The sequence below is a fragment of the Capricornis sumatraensis genome, chromosome 5 (assembly GCF_032405125.1).
Source record: "Capricornis sumatraensis isolate serow.1 chromosome 5, serow.2, whole genome shotgun sequence".
NCBI lineage: Eukaryota > Metazoa > Chordata > Mammalia > Artiodactyla > Bovidae > Capricornis > Capricornis sumatraensis.
The window spans coordinates 71,224,872-71,245,752 of record NC_091073.1 but is presented as its reverse complement, the minus strand read 5'-3'; the positions used below and the strand labels follow the sequence as shown (position 1 = coordinate 71,245,752).

The 20,881-nt window shown below is 43.9% G+C and overlaps 1 protein-coding gene across 1 annotated transcript in view; it reads right to left on the bottom strand.

Moving 5' to 3' along the window:
• The window catches only part of SCRN1 (secernin 1), a 61,092-nt gene that overhangs the window by 15,206 nt on the left and 25,005 nt on the right, over positions 1 to 20,881 (bottom strand). The window contains exons 3-4 of the mRNA XM_068973153.1: positions 6,945 to 7,126; positions 21 to 223 (exon numbers count right to left, since the gene is read on the bottom strand). Coding sequence (XP_068829254.1) covers positions 21 to 223; positions 6,945 to 7,126 — 385 coding nt within the window. The remainder of the gene's footprint in view (positions 1 to 20; positions 224 to 6,944; positions 7,127 to 20,881) is intronic.

Below are 20,881 nucleotides of genomic sequence, written 5' to 3'. Positions count from 1 at the left end.
CACCAGCCACCCCCACTCACCTGTGATTTTCTCTGCAGCCCAGTACTTCCCTACAGTCTCCAGCACCCAGGCCTCCTCACGGTCCACGATCAGATATGCACTTTGGAAGCTGTGGCAGGAGTTTGCATCTTCATAATAATTCCCACCCTGTCCATGTTCTTCCAACAAGGCGATGATGACGTCTAAGGCTTCTTTAGCTGTTGCCCCTCTCTCTAAACCAAGCCTGAAGAAAGAAGACCAGAAGCACACCTCTGTCATTTCATATCACCTCATTATTAGCACAGGCATCAAAGGTTGGGACCAAGCTGAGTTATGAAGAATGCCGACATGCATAACTATGTTAAATACTCAGGCTGATACACAAACAGATAAACAGCATTTGAACTCACTATACAGAGCAGACATTCCATTCAGAATCTCGGGGCCATTTTCTGTCTTTGGCCACGCCCTTTCCACACAGTCAGGAGCCCAGTGGCTTCTCTCTCTTGAAAGGAAGCTTGGCTGTTTCTCTTTTTCTATTTTCTAACTCTGACTCCCTTGAAGCTGGCCAGCTTCGAAGACCTTAACAAGAGAATCTCTCTGTGGCTTGTTCTCCCTCCTGCCTCTGGGCAAAAGGAAACCTCTGCCCAGTCCAGCCCTGACCTCAAGGATTCTACACCAGGTATTCGGGTTAGTAATAGAAGTGCTCTATAGCTAGCCACTGTCCTCTGTGAATGTAATTCACCACCATCTCCTTAGGAATGGGCGGCTGGTTAGGACAAGACCAGTCCTTTTTCTATATACAGCCCACCTCCACTGGTGTGACTTACAGCTTCAGTCATTCAAAAGGACAAACTTCTTCCAAAGTGAAACAGCCATCTTCTCCCAGCCCTTCCAATGAAGACACTCCTTAAAGAGACCACAGAGACCGCCCTCTATGGAACTTGAGCCTGTGTGCTTGCATGCTAAGTCACTTCAGTTGTGTCTCTTTGTGACCCCAGGGACTGTAGCCCCCCCAGGCTCCTCTGTCCATGGGATTCTCCAGGCAAGAATACTGGAGTGGGGTGCCATTCCCTCCTCCAGGGGATCTTCCCACAGGGATGGAACCCACACATCTTGTCTCCTGCATTGGCAGGCGGGTTCTTTACCACTAGCGCCACCTGGGAAGCCGTGTAACTTGAGCAAGTTAAATCATATATTTGAACTTCGGTTTTATGTCACCAGTAAAATAAGCACCTATGTCACTGAGTACTAGGAAGATGGGTTTTATGAGATAATGAACATGAAAATACATGGCATTGGCACCAGGGACCAAGCAGGTGATCAGCAAGTTTTCAGACACAGCAGACTGTGGCAGAAAAACAAATGACTCAGAGATAAAGGGACCTCATTTCTAATTCTGCCTCTGTTATCCACCAGGAGTAACCTTTTCGAACCTTTATTGTCTTGTCTGTAAAGTGAAAAACAGTACTGTTTCCGTCCCGGGCTGATTTGAAAGAGAATGGCACGTAATGGGTGCTCAGTAAATTTCTATTTATTCATCTCTTCATTCAAATTGTAATGTTGGTGACAGAAGCGTGGAGTCTCAGAACAGAGGCAATGGAACCCTTCTAAGATGGCAGCAGAGGCCAGTTCTGGGTGAGTTTTCAACTTAAGATGCAATTACTATTAAAATTCACCCAGTTTGATTCTTCCTGAAGGGACAATGCACTGTGCTGCCGGGGAGACGAAGAGATAATGGGACTCCATGATCCGGATTTATCTTTGCAACAGGCTTATTTTCAGAGATAATTACATACCAATTCATTTGGCATTTCTCAGTTTAAGCTTACTTAGGAAGCCTTGATGACAAGGCAATGCTTTGAGAAGCTGAAGCCTTAGGGGAGTCATATAAGAAAAAGTTCATTAGAAGATGGAAGTAGTGGACTCTTCTGTTGGTCTGTGTCATCTTCTCCAAAAAGGAGTAGAAGACATGAGCGCTCACCTCACCTCAAAGGCCCAGAGCGAACAGGTGTGCGGCAAGTACCCCTCACAGCCAAGAGCTGGCCACACAGGAGGCCCGCTTCCTGCTTTCCACAGGTCCCTGGTGGCTCCTGGTCATTCTAGGCAGCATGGACCCGGGGCCTCTGCAGGGCCCCACTTACCCGTGCAAACAAGCACTGGGAGGACTGTGAATACCCAGCCAGGGACAGCAAGGTCACCTTTGGCAGCTGTGACTTCTCTTTCACAGGTTTTCTTTTAAAGATTTAGAAACAAAAAAAATGTTTTTTGAAGTGGACTATTTTTAAAGTCTTTGTTGAATTTGTTACAGCATTGCTTTTGCTTTTTGTTTTGTTTTGGGCCCCAAGGCATGTGGGATCGTAGCTCCCTAACTAGGGATGGAACCGTGGCCCCTGCACTGGAAGGCAAAGTCCTAACCACTGGACCGCCAGGAAGGCCCTCTTTTGCAGTTTCTAACTTACTCTCCTACTGCTCTGCCTGTGTGCACCCCACACTGACTTTGGTGCCTTCTGCAGTGTCTGCAGGAGGGCCTCTGCACTCATCCACAGACATGATTCTGATTAAACCCCTCATGCCAGGACCATGGGGAAAAGATCCCCATTTGTCCCACCTGACCATTCCCAGGTGGTCTCCCTGCCATGGGCCGAGAATAGGACCACTGGCAAAGCTGTGGATGACAGAGGGTCGCATCCTCTCCACCTGAGACCCAGAGGTGCATCTGTACCTCTGGATTCAGGCCCACAAGCCACCCACCATCAAGAGGCCTATTTTAAAGCCTTTCCCAGCATTTCCCCTCCTAGATGAGGCGCATTCATGTGATGCCCAATGGAAACAGGGACTTTCTGGTCTCCACGCCTACTTTCACTTGGGCTGCTATACCTCCTTCATGGGCTTGACGGGAGCAGGAAAAGGATTGAAATTAACTGCGCCAACAGTTAACTATCAATCAACTGTTAGAGTCTGGCTCTGACATTTACCTTCAGCATAACTCAAATCCTTCAGAAATGTGCGCCTGGTCAGGTTATTCTGGGTCTTGGAGTTAGATGCTCCCAAATTCAAATCCTTATTTTTTATGGAAAAATTCTGGAGGAAATGCTTATTTGGGGCCAATGACTTTCTCACCGGTATGTTGAACTCACTGTGTCCTTTCTGGAAAGGTGAACACAGCTCACCAAGGAAGATGAGCACCCTCCGCACTCCCCTGCTGCAAGCTCCTATGTTTAGGAACACTGCTCGCTTGTCTTCCTGATCCCTATGCTTCCACTGATTAGGAAAACCCCTGTGCCACTGTATCCCAATTAAGGGGAAACATGGAGCTTCCCAGGTGGCACAGTGGTGAAGAAGCCACCCGGCAACGCAGGAGACTCAAGAGATGCGGGTTCCATCCCTTGGTCGGGTTCCCCTGGAGTAGGAAATGGCAACCCGCTCCAGTATCCTTACCTGGGAAATTCCACGGACAGAGAAGCCTGGGGGGTGGCAGTCCATGGGGTTGCAAAGAGTCAGACACGACCGAGCACACACATGCAAGTTATAATCAGATTTCCTGTAAACATACAATCACTGCCCTAGAGAAAGTCATAAAAATAAGTCAATCCCCCTCCCCTTTTAGGAATGAGCCTATACTGATGCAGAGGCAAATAGCCTTTCTTATTCCCCACAAATCAAGGGGTCTGCAAGGCCTCACTGTTTTTTTTTGTTATCAGAAAGTTCCCAGCTTCTAGCCAGACGGATGAAAGCAGGAGGGGGAAAAGTGGATGTTAATGGCTGCACTGATTTAGAAGAAAGGTGTGTGAAACCTTTGGACTGGCCTCCATCTCCTGGTATCCGGAGCTTCCTGGCTCCTGGAGAGAAGTAACCTGCACTCTAGTACGGAGGCAGCCTCCCCGAGGGGGCAGGCACCCGACACCAGGCTGTGTGGAAGCCTCAGGCAAGTCCCTTAATCTCCCGTAGCCTCGGTTTCCTGTCTACCAAACAGAAGTAGCCACACCCACTTCACCAGATGGTGGTGAGAGTTAAATGAAATATTCTCTGCAAAACTCATTACCCAATAGTGTTTGGGAAATAGTAACTCTTATTCCCACAGGTTCTTTCCTCTATAGACCCTGGTTAGTGTGTGTGCTCAGTCATATCCAACTCTTTGCAACCCCAAGGACTGTAGCCCACCAGGCTCCTCTATCCAGGGGATTTTCCAGGCAATAATGGGGTAGGTTGTCATTTCCTACTCCAGAGGATCCTCCCCGACCCAGAAATAGAACCTGTGTCTCCTGCACTGGCAGGCGGATTCTTTGCACTGCGCCACCTAAAAAGAGCAAAACCAACACTGGCTGAACCTCCCTTCAAATCACCAGTGAGTCCTCACACTCACCAGAAACACCAGGAAGAACTGTCTTATATAAGAGATTCAAATCACCTTTTTACCGCACTGCTCTCCGGTGTCTATTTCTGCCCTGCTTCTGACTTAAATAAACTGTTTCTTTGTGTGCTCTTCCATACCTTGTGCTGTGTCTCTAATAATAAACTCTGCAGCTGTTTTACAGTTTTTGTCAGGAAGATTCCCCTAGAGGAGGAAATGGCAACCCACTCCATTATTCTTATTTGGAAAATCTGGGCAGAGGAGCCTGGTGGGGTCCATGAGGTCATAAAGAGTAGGACATGACTGAGCATGCACGCACTCCCGCCCCTAAGTCCCTCTGAAAACATGTGGAGCTACCGCACCCATCGGCTGCAAGGCACTTAGACGTTGATCTAGGAGGCCTTCTGGCTCAGGGGTCACTTTTAGGATTCAGTTGGTATGGAATGGCCCCTCAGTATCTGACTGTGTGTGACTGAACTGATCATGGCTGGTGTAAAGCTGAGACCCTGAACTCACACAGCAGGGCCCTCTTCACCCGCCTGTCTTTGTATTGTAATAGCTGGTCATGGGTGGCCAGGAAAGGAGTTGAAGCTAAATGACTACAATTAAACTCACCCTGTCATCTACTCCCAACATGTGTTACTGTCCCAGACCTTGGTAACTATCACAACCTCAATTACGTGCTAAATATATCTTCTCTGTCTACATCCCTGGGCCTTGTAGACCCAGGTGAAATGCATCTCCTTGAAGCATTGCTAAACGGATGCAGCCCATTATCATCTCTGAACATCCAGCAGCGTTTGCTGAGAGCCTGGGATTCTGTGCCATTTAGGTGGCTAAAAATCTCCAATTGCCTTAAGACACATTTCTCCTCCTGTCATCTTAAATTGGCCTAAAATCTTGCATTGCTCAATTTTCTGTCCTCTCCCTGCAAACAGACTAAGATCTCTTTGAAATGTCTGAGCTTCTTTGTGTGCCTACAGAGTGTAACACAAAGCACATATTCAATAACTCTGGTTGTCTTATAGGTTAATGAACTTGAAAAGATACGTCAGAAGCATTGAAGAAAGGAAAAAACCATTCTCTTCTGTCATCCCTTAGAAATCAACTGTTCAAATGGTGATATTTCCCAGTTCCATTAATCCCCTCCATGAAGACAATGATAACTCAAAATGCAAGGTTATAAATGAGACATAAAAGGGGCATTATTTTCCACTGCTAACTCGTCATTTTCAGGATTTCTCTTAAACAGGGAGGTAAAACTACTGGGACAGCTGTCAAAACATACGCTGAAAATGTGTTATTCTCTCCATTGCACTCTGTTGATCAAGAGAGAACTCATTATAAATATGAGGCTTTTTCCTTCTTTTCTCCAGCTCAGGGGACCTGCTCCTTCTGAGTTAATAATAACCAGGAATAGTAGGGAAGGGTGAGGAAGGCATAAAGGCAACATGGCATCAAAAAAGTGTCGCAAACTGACCTGTCCACCAGGTGAAAGAAGCTATGGGCCACAGACGTCTTTGTGTAGATGTGAAATTTCTCCCTGCAAAACCTATAAAATGTAAAAACCTCCATTCCTTTTTGTAGCATGTCCCCTTTGGGAAGCTCTAGAGGTCATCCAATTCAGGACTCACACTGAACAAATGATGGGCACAGATACTAATGGTGTTTCCACACTGAAAACCAAGACCTCCAGCTCCCAGCCCAGTCCCCCTTCAACCATACCATGAGTCCCTTGCATTTCACTATTTCAGGAAAAAAAGAAACTACTTCAGAATGTCATTTCATTCCTGCCACTTTCTACTGTAGTCATTCTTTCCAAACTTGGCCACTGATCAGCCGCTGCACACCAGGGACACGGCCCTAGTGCTTGTGACACATCAGTAAACAAGCCAGCGGAGACCTCCCTCTTGCCCAGCTTACACGTCCGCCTCCGCACTTCACTAACGCATTAAACGTGAATGCATTACCCTGTGGCTGGGAGGGGAGAAAAAGAGAGAAAAGAGGACAGAGACATAGAGGGGAAAGGAGGGAAGTAGCTTCTGTTCTTTCTTCCTTTATATTTTATGTGTTTTATATATTTTTTTCTATTTACTTTTATATATTATTAGATATATTTCAAAGACCATAAAATTGACCCATTTAAAAGTATCATTGAATGATCTTTAGTATCTTCATAAAGCTGTGCAACTATTACCATAATCTAAGTTTAAAACATTTCAAACACCCCCAAAAGAAGCCCCATACCTATTAGGAATCCCTGTCTATCCCCCACTCCAACCCCAGGAGATCACTTTCTGCTTCATTGAATTTGCCTATTCTGGGTATTTCATGTAACTAGAATCATAGAATATGTGACCTTTTGTGTCTGGCTTCTTTCACTTAATATAATGTTTCCAAGTATAGCAGGTATCAGCGCTTGATTTTTTTTTATTTCTGAATAATATTCCATTGTAATCTACTCTTTTTTCCACCACCTCCAAATTTACATCAAAAGGCGTAAGTCTTCTTTGGAAGGACTGCATAACAAAGTATGAGGTTTGAGAGAGAGAAAGCCCATCCCCACCCCAACCTGTTTGAGCGGTTGCCTCTAAGAGCCACCATGCAGTACCTGACCAGATCCATCCCCAGTAAGGCTTCCGTCTCAGCAGCTGGTTCTCTGGCATTGACGGCTTCGTTGGCTATGCACACTCCATGTTCATTGGCTCCCATTTCTGCCCCCCAAAGCCACGCAGGTCTGCTTATCACAATTGCATGGGTCCTGGGAACTTGGTTGATTGAAATGTAAGTGCACTAAAAAATGAAGACAGAAGAAAGAAAGGGCCATTATCTGTCAGGTACCACTTAGTTTTCACCTTGGTACTTCCATTAAACCACCACATCCATTACAAACAGAGCCGAGAAATAAAAGGCCTTGGAACACCCAGACTTAAAAGACACCGCACATCTCGAAGCAGCTCAAAGGTTTCCACAGTGAGTTTCAGTCTTGCCACTCACTCAGTTTCCAGTCTCTTTAGTTCAAGCCAATCAGCGCATAATGAAGACATCTATAGTGGCGGTCTATTTTCATGTACCCGGTATTGAGCTGGTCTCTGCCCTGAATATTCTGTATCTGGTCATTTTAAAAGGCATAGATGGCCACCAGCATTTCAAACAAGCATACCTACTAATTTGCAAAACTCCTTCTAGATTAGTGGTTTTCAAACTCTGTAAAAGTTATAGAGCTCTATCCGTAAAGGAAATTCTACTTAGATGCCTGACATAGAAAGCAGATAAAAAGGAAGATGCTTTGTGTGCAGAACAGAGGTCCCTTAAGCTTCCTGCAATGTTCCTCAGCTCCTCAGAACATAGTTTGACAACCTACATGATTGCTCTAGTGGTACAAAAGATAAAAACATAGTGATACTTCACATTTCACTAATGCATTAAACGTACACTCTCTTATCCACTATGCTTCCCAGTCTGCCCCATTTGATCCCCATACTAAGCCCATGAGGACACAGTCCCAGAAAGGGGTTTTTTGAACTCGTTTTACAACTGTGATACATGCCACTTAGAGCTGTGTCTTACCTCCTCCAGTCCCATGCCTGTTCTTCCATTCACCTCAATACACTTTGACCAGTTCTATTGTCTTTATGCTTTTGGGTAAAAGTTTGCATGGAGGAAGGATCCTGAGGCTAAAAATACTTGGAAAGAAATAGCTTTATCTAGATTAGCTCATTCCTTTCCAAGTAGACACAGCAGCCTGGAAAGCACTCAGAGCCTTCCCCTCCCTACACTGGGCCCCTAGGAGACTCTACTGGAGCAGCAGGAAAAGCACTACACTAGGCTGGCCACGGGGCCTCCTGACACTGATATTCTAGCATCTATGACACCCTCTTCCCAAGAAGGCTGCGGAACCCAGGGCTTTAAATTATACAGGGATTTTTAGCTGTCAGGGGAGAACTCTATCAGCTGCAGCATCCATTTACATTTTAAACTGGGCATCTGAAAGCACTGGATCAACTGCAGCCTTAGATCTCTTTTTTTGATTCAACACCCAGTTATATTTCTGAATGCAGCCCAGAAAGCTATTCTGCATTGATTTTCCATAATCGCTAAACCCCAGGTAAGAGCTGAAATGCACACTCACTGGTCACGTGACATCTGTATCTTCACAATCCACATTAGGTATTGCTCTGCCCTGGGATAATGTTATCTCACTTGATAACTATTTGTAAACTGAAAGCTAAACTCAGAGGTTGTCAAGAGACCCTTGAGTCTTTCATGGCAAACTGATAATAAAATATACTCTTGAAATGTTTTCCCCTATTCAGTTCCCGATGGTTATTTATTTTTTTAAAAAAAATGGTCCTTTGACAACAAAAACTGGCCAAATCACTAAACAAACTATGATCCTCTGTGCTCTTCTACATGGAATTCAGGTATATATGTTAGAATTGTCTTATTTCATGCAAAAAGCAGTCCAGACATTGATCAACACTTTCCAAAACCCCTGTATCCACTGAGGTCGAGTGACAAATTCTGTCTTGAAAAGACTGACTGAATAGGGAAGGAATCTCAACTTCCTAAGCACAGATTTATCATAATTTTTTTTTAAGGACAGGAAAAAAGCAAAAATAGGAAATGAGCTTATTTATTTGTCCTCAAATTCATGATTACACCTTCATTCCCATTTCATCAATTATCTACAGAGCACCAACCACACACAAGGCATCTTGTGCGAAGTGCTGCCGGCAGATAAGTCAGTGAGGGGCCCAGTCCCTGTCCCTTCAGTTGGCAAAGGAGAAGGCACACACACAAATGACCACGACCACCGGCCAACTTAAGGTGTGTCTGCTTAACAGGCACTGCATCTCCCCCTCCTCCCACCTTATGAAAAGTGAAAGTCCCCAGTCATGTCCAATTCTTTGTGGCCCCGTGGACTATACTGTCCATGGAATTCTCCAGGCTAGAATGCTGGAATGGGTAGCCTTTCCCTTCTCCAAGGGATCTTCCTAACCCAGGGATTGAACCCAGGTCTCCCACATTGCAGGTAGATTCTTTACCAGCTGAGCCACAAGGGAAGCCCAAGAATACTGAAGTGGGAAGCCTATACCTTCTCCAGGGGATCTTCCTGATCCAGGAATCAAACTGGGGTCTCCTCCATTGTAGGCGGATTCTTGACCAGCTGAGGTATGAGGGAAGCCTTTGCACTTCTGACCAACCCAATCCTGCTATTCTTTTTCCTTTTCCCATTCCACTCCGTTTTAACCCTTCCAAAATACTATACAATTGACTTACGTACTGCATGTGCTGTTTATGTATGCTATTTCCACAGGCTAGAATGTAAGCTCCATGAGAGATACAGAAATGAGAGAGGGCTCGATCCCAAATCTGGTACATAGCAGGCATCAATAAATGGATGAATGAATAGGTAACAAAGGTCAGAGGGAGCATAATTGAGGTTCAGAGGCAAGGAAACACATCCAAGTGGGCAGAGGTTTTATCAAGTGGGTGGCATTTGAGTTGACCTTGCAAACTGAGCCAGACATTGAGGTATTCCACACAGAATAAAGAGAATGAGAAGAAAAAGGTGGGGATGTCAAAAATGTGTTCCCGGTTCAGGGAGGTCCTCCACTCTACCACTTAGGGGAGCTGTGATGGCACTGAGTCACAGGACTGCAAAAGCGTAAGTACTGACTGATAAAAGTGCTGAACACTGAATCCAAAAGACCATATGGTCTTCGTGGGAGTTCAAAATACATGCAGCCAACTTGACACTTCTCACACCTAAACTGGAATCGTGAGGAAGCAAGGAGATCCCCAACTAGACACAGAAGCTAAATCAGCCCCTTTCAAGCACCAGGCTGAACGCTGATCCCTAGATCCCCGCACAGGACACAGGGCAGCCAGTGAGGGGGAGCTGGTGTGTGAGCACCCCAGTCTTACGTGTGTGCGTTCAGTTGCTCGGTCACGTCCAACTCTTTGTGACCCCATAGACTGTAGCCCGCCAGGCTCCTCTGTCTTTGGGATTCTCCAGGCAAGAAGACAGGAGTGGGTTCCCATTTCCTTCTCCAGGGGATCTTTCCAACTCAGGGATGGAACTCTGTGCCACCAGGGAAGCCCAAGCGAGCCTGTAACACACACCCTCAGGGCATCTTTGTCATGGACCACTGAAGTCTGGCTTACCAAGGGCCCCTCTGTGGCTGCAATTCACACAGCTCACTGGGTTTGAAACCTGACTAATCACACCCAGGTCTGGGAGGAAGAAACATCTGTTTCACAGAGATTAGTTACTTAAAAGTCCCAGTTTGGGAGCAAATCTCACAAATAAGGAACATTTACACACAACGTAATGAGTTAAACTTCAGTCAGCCGTCTAGAACCTGAACTCTGCAGGCAGTCATTTTCTGAAATACGATTCACCAACACAACTGCCACGTCATTAACGAGGCAGAGAAGAAGTGGGGTTTGAAGTAGCAGAGAAGGTTTCTCTGCGGGGAAAAATCCAAAAGCACCTGAAATCTTTCAGCATTTAAAAAAAAAAAAAAAAACCTTTGTTCTAAAGTGAAAATTTCCAGCCAGATTTCTGTTAGGAAAAAAGGAAAAAGAAAATGTTCACCACTCAAAAGATCAGTCTTTATGGGGTATAGTTCTGGCCTCAGCTCTGGGAATTAAGCTGTTCAAGGGGCTTGCACAAAAAGGGGAGCAATTTGTCTTGTTGCCCCATGGCCAGGCCCACCCAGTCTTTAGTAAAACAAATCTGTCAGCTAGCATGACTTCCGGGTGCTAAGACCACACAACAAGCCCGGAAGAGGGGTGGGGGATGAGGGGTGAGTCAGACTCCTAAATGTCAGCTTTGAGACTTCCCTGGCAGTCCAGTGATTATGACTCAGCAATTTCAACGCAAGGGGCACAGGTTTAATCCCTGGTCAGGGAACTAAGATCCCACAGGTTGCAAGGCACAGCCAAGAAATTGAAACGCAAACTTAAAAAAGAACTGTCAGCACTGCCTAATGCTAATCACTGAAGTTTGAAAGACATTACCTGTACTGAGCTTGTCGCTCTCAGGTGGCTCCTGGGGACACATACCAGGTTGGAGGATAGAAAGATAAACCTTGACAAGGCCCCGGAGACAAAGACAAAAGACAATTCTTCTGCAGGGCAAGCCCTTTATTATTTTGTGTGATGGTGTCCAAAATGAAAAAGCAAAATCAGCGTCATGCTGTCGCCTAACCCTTGCACATTCCTGCACACACTATTTCTGGATATCACCCAATGAAAGGAGAATAGAGACACTCACACAATAGACATTTCACTTACTGCAATGCAACCATTGTGCCTTTCCTACTGTACTCAGATGGTGAACACAACCCTGGCACCGCCAGCGAAAACCACTGCGAAATGAGTTGATGAGCCAGCCAGACTTCTTAGGAGGAGAAAGAAAGGTAGGGGAAAACGGGATGCTTTAGGAAAACAGGTTTAGTTTCAGAAAACCTGTGACTCTAAAGCAGTACTGAGATTCTCATTGAGGTTGTTTTTTAATGTTTTTAATCCCAGTGTCTTCTTGCCTGCAACTAGACTAGTTTTGGGAAATGCGCCATTAAGGCTTATAGGAGTCTAAACAAAGACAAAAGAAGATGCTGGGTATACTTTAGAAGAGCTCTTTTTTACCTCCCTGAAGCTGCAAGATCTTTAAGGATGGACAATGCAAAGGGTTCAGAAACAGGCTTGGGAAGGGGGATGCAAGGCCAAGCCACTCTCCCATGGGGCCAGGGAGATGCTCTGACTCCCACAGGAGGCTGGGAATCCCTGCCTCTGCAGCTGAAGGGATGAAAACAGGAAAACTGATAGGAAGAAAAGCATACAATCTACTTAGTGACCATGGGTCTGCTCAGATTTCAGATTCCAGAATGACTGTACTCCCCTGTGGTAAGGGATAATCTTCAGAATTAACATTCAGAACCCACTCCCTGCCCCACCACGGACATGGACATGGACAATGTTACTAATAACGCCACCAGCTACCATTAATTGGTAATTTTCTGTTCTTGCAAATATTTTCTTTGGGAAGAAAGGAGGAAAAAAGTATCTACCAAAAATCTACCCCAAACTGTGAAAGTTGTATAACCTGACTGAGGATACTAATCTCACACAGAATTTCATGTAGTGGGAAAAAAAATATTTAAAATAACTTTCTAAAAAAACAAAAAATGAAGTCTAAAGGAGGCAAAAATGGAGGAGAGGTTTATTATATAATAATAAGAGAATCTTTCAAAAAGCAATTATGTATCAAACCTGATCAAGAATTCTGTCTCCATAAGTTATGGTATAATGACTCTTGGGCACCAAGTATAGATAATGAAAACTTTAGTTGAAACCCATTGTCTTTTCCAGGAGAATATTATAATATTGTATATCCTTTCTTTCTTAAATAGAAGGCTTAACCATTTACAATAGACCTAAACCCATTCCACATCCACACACAAATGCACCCATGCACAGACAGAACATCATGATCCAGGAAGTCATTCATCTTGCTTCCTCAGCACCTCTACCCACAGGGCCCTAGGCACAGTGCACAGCATCCTCAGGACTCAGAGGCCTTCAGAAATAGATACATACTTATCCATCAGGTCCCGTGCTATAAAGAGCAATATTGCATAGTAACCTGGAATGTTAGGTCCATGAATCAAGGCAAGTTGGAAGTGATCAAACAGGAGATGGCAAGAGGGAATGTCAACATTCTAGGAAACGGCAAACTAAGACGGACTGGAATGGGTGAATTTAACTCAGATGACCATTATATACTACTGTGAGCAAGAATCCCTTAGAAGAAATGGACTAGCCATCATAGTCAACAAAAGAGCCTGAAATGCAGTACTTGACTTGGATGCAATCTTAAAAACAACAGAATGATTTCTGTTCAATATCACGGTGATCCAAGTCTATGCCCCAACCAGTAACGCTGAAAAAGCTGAAGATGAATGGTTCTATGAAGACCTACAAGACCTTTTAGAATTAACACCCAAAAAAGATGTCCTTTTCATTCTAGGGGACTGAAATGCAAAAGTACAAAGTCAAGAAACACCTGGAGTAACAGGCAAATTTGGCGTTGGAGTACAGAATGAAGCAAAGGTTAACAGAATTTTGCCAAGAGAACACACAGGTCATAGCAAACACCCTCTTCCAACAACTTAAGAGAAGACTCTGCACATGGACATCACCAGATGGTCAACACCGAAATCAGATTGATTATATCCTTTGCAGCCAAAGATGGAGAAGCTCTATACAGTCAGCAAAAACAAGACCGGGAGCTGACTGTAGCTCAGATCATGAACTCCTTATTACCAAATTCAGACTTAAATTGAAGAAAGTGGGGAAAACCACTACACCATTCAGGTATGACCTAAATCAAATTCCTTATGATTATATAGTGGAAGTGAGAAATAGATTTAACGGACTAGATCTGATAGACAGAGTGCCTGATGAACTATGGATGGAGGTTCGTGACACTGTACAGGAGACAGGGATCAACACCATCCCCAAGAAAAAGAAATGCAAAAAAGCAAAATGGGGGTCTGAGGAGGCCTTACAAATAGCTGTGAAAAGAAGAGAAGTGAAAAGCAGAGAAAAGCAAAGATATATCTGTTTGAATGCAGAGTTCCAAAGAATAGCACAGAGAGGTAAGAAAGCCTTCCTCAGAGATCAATGTAAAGAAATAGAGGAAAACAATAGAATGGGAAAGACTAGAGATCTCTTCAAGAAAATTACAGATACTAAGGGAACATTTCATGCAAAGATGGGCTCGATAAAGGACAGAAATGGGAGGGACCTAACAGAAGCAGAAGATATTAAGAAGACGTGGCAAAAATACACAGAAGAACTGTACAAAAAAGATCTTCACGACCCAGATAATCACGATGATGTGATAACTCACCTAGAGCCAGACATCCTGGAATGTGAAGTCAAGTGCGCCTTAGAAAGCATCACTACGAACAAAGCTAGTGGAGGTGATGGAATTCCAGGAGCTACTTCAAATCCTAAAAGATGATGCTGTGCTGTACTCAATATGCCAGCAAAACTCAGCAGTAGCCACAGGACTGGAAAAGGTCAGTTTTCATCCCAATCCCAAAGATAGGCAATGCCAAAGAACGCTCAAACGACTGCACAATTGCACTCATCTCACACGCTAGTAAAGTAATGCTCAAAATTCTCCAAGCCAGGCTTCAGCAATACGTGAACCGTGAACTCCTTGATGTTCAAGCTAGGTTTAGAAAAGGCAGAGGAACCAGAGATCGAATTGTTAACATCCTCTGGATCATGGAAAAAGCAAGAGAGTTCCAGAAAAACATCTATTGCTGCTGTATTGACTATGTCAAAGCCTTTGATTGTGTGGATCACAATAAACTGTGGAAAATTCTGAAAGAGATGGGAATACTAGACCACCTGACCTACCTCTTGAGAAACCTGTATGCAGGTCAGGAAGCAATAGTTAAAACTGGACATGGAACAACAGACTGGTTCCAAATAGGAAAAGAAGTACGTCAAGGCTGTATATTGTCACTCTGCTTATTTAACTGATATGCAGAGTACATCATGAGAAACGCTGGGCTGGAGGAAGCAAAAGCTGGAATCAAGATTGCCGCGAGAGATGTCAATAACCTCAGATATGCAGATGACACCACCCTTCTGGCAGAAAATGAAGAACTAAAGAGGCTCTTGAGAAAAGTGAAAGAGGAGAGTGAAAAAGTTGGCTTAAAGCTCAACATTCAGAAAACTAAGATCATGGCATCCAGTCCCATCACTCATGGCAAATAAATGAGGAAACGGTGATTTTGGGCTCCAAAATCACTGCAGATGGTGACTGCAGCCATGAAATTAAAAGACCCTTACTCCTTGGAAGGAAAGTTGCGACCAACCTAGACAGCATATTAAAAAGCAGAAACATTACTCTGCCAACAAAGGTCCATCTAGTCAAGGCTATGGTTTCTCCAGTAGTCATGTATGGATGTGCGAGTTGGACTGAAAAGAAAGCTGAGTACAGAAGAATTGATGCTTTTGAACTGTGGTGTTGGAGAAGACTCTTGAGAGTCCCTTGGACTGCAAGGAGATCCAACCAGTCCATCCTAAAGGAGATCAGTCCTGGGTGTTCATTGGAAGGACTGATGTTGAAACTGAAACTCCAATACTTTGGCCACCTCATGCGAAGAGCTAACTCATTTGAAAAGACCCTGAGGCTGGGAAAGATTGAGGGCAGGAGCAGGGGATGACAAATGATGAGACGGCTGGATGGCATCACCGACTCAATGGACATGAGTTTGGGTAAACTCTGGGAGTTGGTGATGGACAGGGAGGCCTGGCATGCTGCAGTCCATGGAGTCGCAAAGAGTCGGACACAACTGAGCAACTGAACTGAACTTACCCATCCTACTCTGCAACCAAAACGGGAGTTGTTAAAAACCCAGCATCTGCAGAAGAAAGACTAAAGAGCACAAAATAAAATGCTCCAATCTGCCAACTGTGCAGCTGAACAAAATGTCCAGTGTAATTTTCGAAACTGAGGAACTCAGTGCTGGAGGACCCCATTTTTCATTCCTCCATCTCAAGTAGAGTGAACTGGAGAAACAGTAGATGAGAGATGAATAGGCGGACAGAGGAACAGACTGAGGGCAGGATGAAGGGAAGGGTGGGTAAGGGCATGAACTAAAGGCAAGCCCACCTGGGAAGATGGCCCAGCTGGAAGTGTGGGCGGGTGGGCAGCAATGAGTAATCAGAGTGACCTTCTCCACAGGATTATTCTCAGAAAACGGGCTTCAGGGACTGCAACACTCACATGAGATTTCTAGGGAAACTGCAGACAATGTTTAAAATGTCATGAAAAGGCTGAGTAATAGAAGAGTTTTTATGAGAAGTTCTCAGTCTTCAAAATTAAAATTTTCTGTATGCTAATGAAGACTATTATGAAAGTTACATTATAGTTATTGTAGCTCAAAAGACCGGTAGAAAAGAACCCGTCATTCTGTACTTGGGACAAGAACAGGGGATAGAGACAGGTGTAACTGTATGGGAATTAAAGACACAGAGTAAGTTTGAAAAGCAGATTTAGCACATGCTACAAATTAGGAGTTTGGGAACTGAGACCTGGAGTCACAGAATCTCTCAGCACTATCTGATTCTTTTTTTAAAAAAAGAAAAAGAAAAATCTCTCTCTGCACAGTGTTCTCCTTCGAGTTTACAAAGTGCTTTCTCGTGTCAGCTCACATGTGCTTTACAAGAACCATACCACCATATGACCCAGCAATCCCACTACTAGGCATATACCCTGAGGAAACCAAAATTGAAAAAGACACGTCTATCCCCAATGTTCATTGCAGCACTACTTATAATAGCTAGAACATGGACGCAACTTAGATGTCCATCGACAGATGGATAAAAAAGCTACGGTACATATAAGCAATGGAATATTACTCAGCCATAAAAAGGAATGAATTTGAGTCAGTTCTGATGAGGTGGATAAACCTAGAGCTTATTATATACAGTGAAATACATCAGAAAGAGAAAATAAATATCATAATATATATGGAATCTAGAAAGATAGTACTGACGAAATTATTTGCAGGGCACCAATGGAGACACAGACACAGAGAACAGACTTACGGCCATGGTGGGGGAGGGCAGGAAGGAGAGGGTGAGATGTGTGAAAAGAGTAATATGGAAACTTACATTACCAAATGTAAAGCAGATTGTCAATGGAAATTTTGGAGAAGGAAATGGCAACCCACTCCAGTATTCTTCTCTGGAGAATCCCACCCATGGACAGAGAAGCCTGGTGGCTATAGTGTATGGGATCACAAGAGTTGGACACGAAGGAAGCGACTAAAAAACAAATGGGAATTTGATGTATGACTCAGGGAACTCAAACAGGGACTCTGTAACAACCTAGAGGGGTGGAAGGGGGAGAGAGATGGGAGGGAGCTTCAAGATGGAGGGGACATAGCTGACTCATGTTGATGTTTAACTTATATGCAGAGTACATCATGAGAAACGCTGGACTGGAAGAAACACAAGCTGGAATCAAGATTGCCGGGAGAAATATCATTAACCTCAGATATGCAGATGACACCACCCTTATGGCAGAAAGTGAAGAGGAACTAAAAAGCCTCTTGATGAAAGTGAAAGAGGAAAGCAAAAAAGCTGGCTTAAAGCTCAACATTCAGAAAACGAAGATCATGGCATCCGGTCCCATCACTTCATGGGAAATAGATGGGGAAACAGTGGAAACAGTGTCACACTTTATTTTTGGGGGCTCCAAAATCACTGCAGATGGTGACTTCAGCCATGAAATTAAAAGACGCTTACTCCTTGGAAGAAAAGTTATGACCAACCTAGATAGTATATTCAAAAGCAGAGACATTACTTTGCTGACTAAGGTCCGTCTAGTCAAGGCTATGATTTTTCCAGTAGTCACGTATGGATGTGAGAGTTGGACTGTGAAGAAGGCTGAGCACCGAAGAATTGATGCTTTTGAACTGTGTTGTTGGAGAATACTCTTGAGAGTCCCTTGGACTGCAAGGAGATCTAACCAGTCCATTCTGAAGGAGATCAACCTTGGGTGTTCTTTGGAAGGAATGATGCTAAAGCTGAAACTCCAGTACTTTGGCCACCTCATGCAAAGAGTTGACTCATTGGAAAAGACTCTGATGCTGGGAGAGATTGGGGGCAGGAGGAGAAGGGGACGACAGAGGATGAGATGGCTAGATGGCATCACGGACTCGATGGATGTGAGTCTGAGTGAACTCCTGGAGTGGGTGATGGACAGGGAGGCCTGGCGTGCTGCGATTCATGGGGTCGCAAAGAGTAGGACACAACTGAGTGACTGAACTGAACTGTACAAAATTCTGTAAAGCAATTATCCTTCAATTAAAAATAAATTAATTTTTTAAAAACCAACAACAAAAAACCTGAAAAAACAGAAAAAGAAAAATCTCTCTCTGCACAGTATTCTCCTTGGAGTTTACGAAGTGCTTTCTCGTGTTAGCTCACACATGCTTTACAAGAAGGTGGGGTGGGGGGTGCTGTGATCTCTGTCTGGCAAATGATGAAACTGAGTCTCAGAGGCTCAAAGGTCCAAGACGCAGTAAATGCAGAAGGCAGGACTAGAACACAGGCCCCTGCCTCCTGAGCCAGAACTCATTCCCCTAGTTTCAGGTGACTATGAATTTCAATTAATTTATAAAAGAAAAAGACACTTAACATGCTACACATTCACAGAAGGGTGACAGGCTAAAGGGAGAAGGGGGATATTGGCACTGGTGCCTTGAAGAACGCATAGGAGTCTACCAAGTAGAGGACGAGATGGGAGGGGAAGGAGAGACTCAGCAAAGCATAGAGCAAAAGAACACAGAAACCAAAGTGTGCTGTTCGTTCAAGAAGCAGCTCAGTGCAGCTGACGCCTACTGTATAAGCTAGAAAAGGAAAACTAAGAGTGAAGATTAAAAAAGTAAGCAGGAAATTGTACAACCCTAACAGAGGTCCGGAGAAGGCAATGGCACCTGACTCCAGTACTCTTGCCTGGAAAATCCCATGGATGGAGGAGCCTCATAGGCTGCAGTCCATGGGGTCCCGAAGAGTCAGACACAACTGAGCAACTTCACTTTCACTTTTCACTTTCATGCATTGGAGAAGGCAATGGCAACCCACTCCAGTGTTCTTGCCTGGAGAATCCCAGGGATTGGGGAGCCTGGTGGGCTGCCATCTCTGCGGTTGCACAGAGTCGGACACGACTGAAGCGACTTAGCAGTAGAAGCAGCAGCAGCAGCAGCAGCAACAGAGGTCAGTTATTACCAAAAAAGAAAGTATCCTATGACCTAGTGACCCTGCGTGTGGAAGTGTGTTCAATGACCATACATGCCCATGTACAGAAAGGCTTGTGTACAATGTTCTTCACGGCTGTACTTTCCAGACCAGCCAAAAGTCCAAGCATTCACCAATAGAGAACTGATTAAATTATGGAATATCTCCACCATAGACTACTTACTATCAGCTGTAAAAGAATAATAATAATCTCTATTTCTATGTTCAGCTGTAGAAAACTCTTTAGAAAGCTTTTAGCTATAGAAAACTCTTTAGAAAATGTTACTAAACAAAAGAAAGCCAACTGCAAACTAGAAATTGTATGTTAAAAAAAAAATCAAGTCTCAGAATAGTGTATATAACGTGCTACTTTCATGAAAAAAGAAAAGGCTGCATATACATATTTATTTGCATTTGCATAAAAGATGACAAGATGAGCAAGAAAAAAAAAGGATTACGTAAGATGGGAATTTTAATAGACAGGAGGAAGAGATTAAAGCTGCTTACTGCAAACCTTTTTAATATTATTAAATCTTTGAACCAAATCATTTTATCACTTATTCAAAATATAAAATTACATTAAAAAGTACTTTTACCCAAATGAGTTTAAAAATTTATGTGCACATAAAACCTGCACACAAATTTTACAGCAACTTTATTCAAAATTGCCCAAACTTGGATTCCACCAAGATGTCCTTCAATAGGTGAATGGAAAAATAAATCGTGGTATATCCAGGCAATGGATTATTATTCAGAGCAAAAAAGAAACATTCTATCAAGCTTGGAAGAGACATCAGTGAATCTTAAATGTCTATCACTAAGTCAGCCAATCCAAAAAGGCTACAGACTATATGATTCCAACTATATAACCTTCTATAAAAGGGAAAACTATGAAGACAGTGAAAAGATAAGGGGTTTCCAGGGGTTAGGGGAAGGGAGAGATGACTAGCTAGAACATAGAGGATTTTTAGGGCACTCAAAATACCCTGTATGATAGATGGATACATGGTATTAGACATTGTCAAACCCCAGAGAATTCACAACACCAAGAGTGAACTTTAATAAACTATTGACTGGGTTAATAATAATGTATCAATACAGGCTCATCCACTGTAAAAGATATTAAGGCAAAATGTTAATAATAGGGGAAACTGGGAGGCAGGCAGCAGGGGTGGTGAGGGATTATATGAGAACACTCTACTTACACTCATTTTTCCACAAACCTAAAACTGCTTTAAAAATGGCTATTAATTTAAAAGAAAAGAAAGAAAAGTGAACAGGATGCCAGGCAGGAAGAGTTCTGAATGGCATACCAATCAGCCTGGATTCTCATCTTATAAACCACAACCCAACATTTTTAAACGAGGCCATGACAAAGCTGTGATCTGGAAAGAAAAGTCCAGTGACCCTGCAGGGAATAGAATTCAGGGGAAAGAAACCTGGGCACGACTAAGCAGATCAAAGCAGAAAGGAGATGGGGGTGGGTGTGAATGGACCGGGAGTGGTGAGCAGACGGGGACACAGGCAAGGAAGCAACCAGACTCAGTGACCGCTGTCCCTGTGCATCCACAGGTGAGTTGGAAAACATGGGTCAACGCTTGCTTCTGGTTTCTAGAATAAACTCTATGACAGACAACAGAGCTGTCAGAGAAAGAGAAGCAAATGAAATGGGAACAGTGAATTTGGTTTTTGACCTGTGAAGTTATTTTA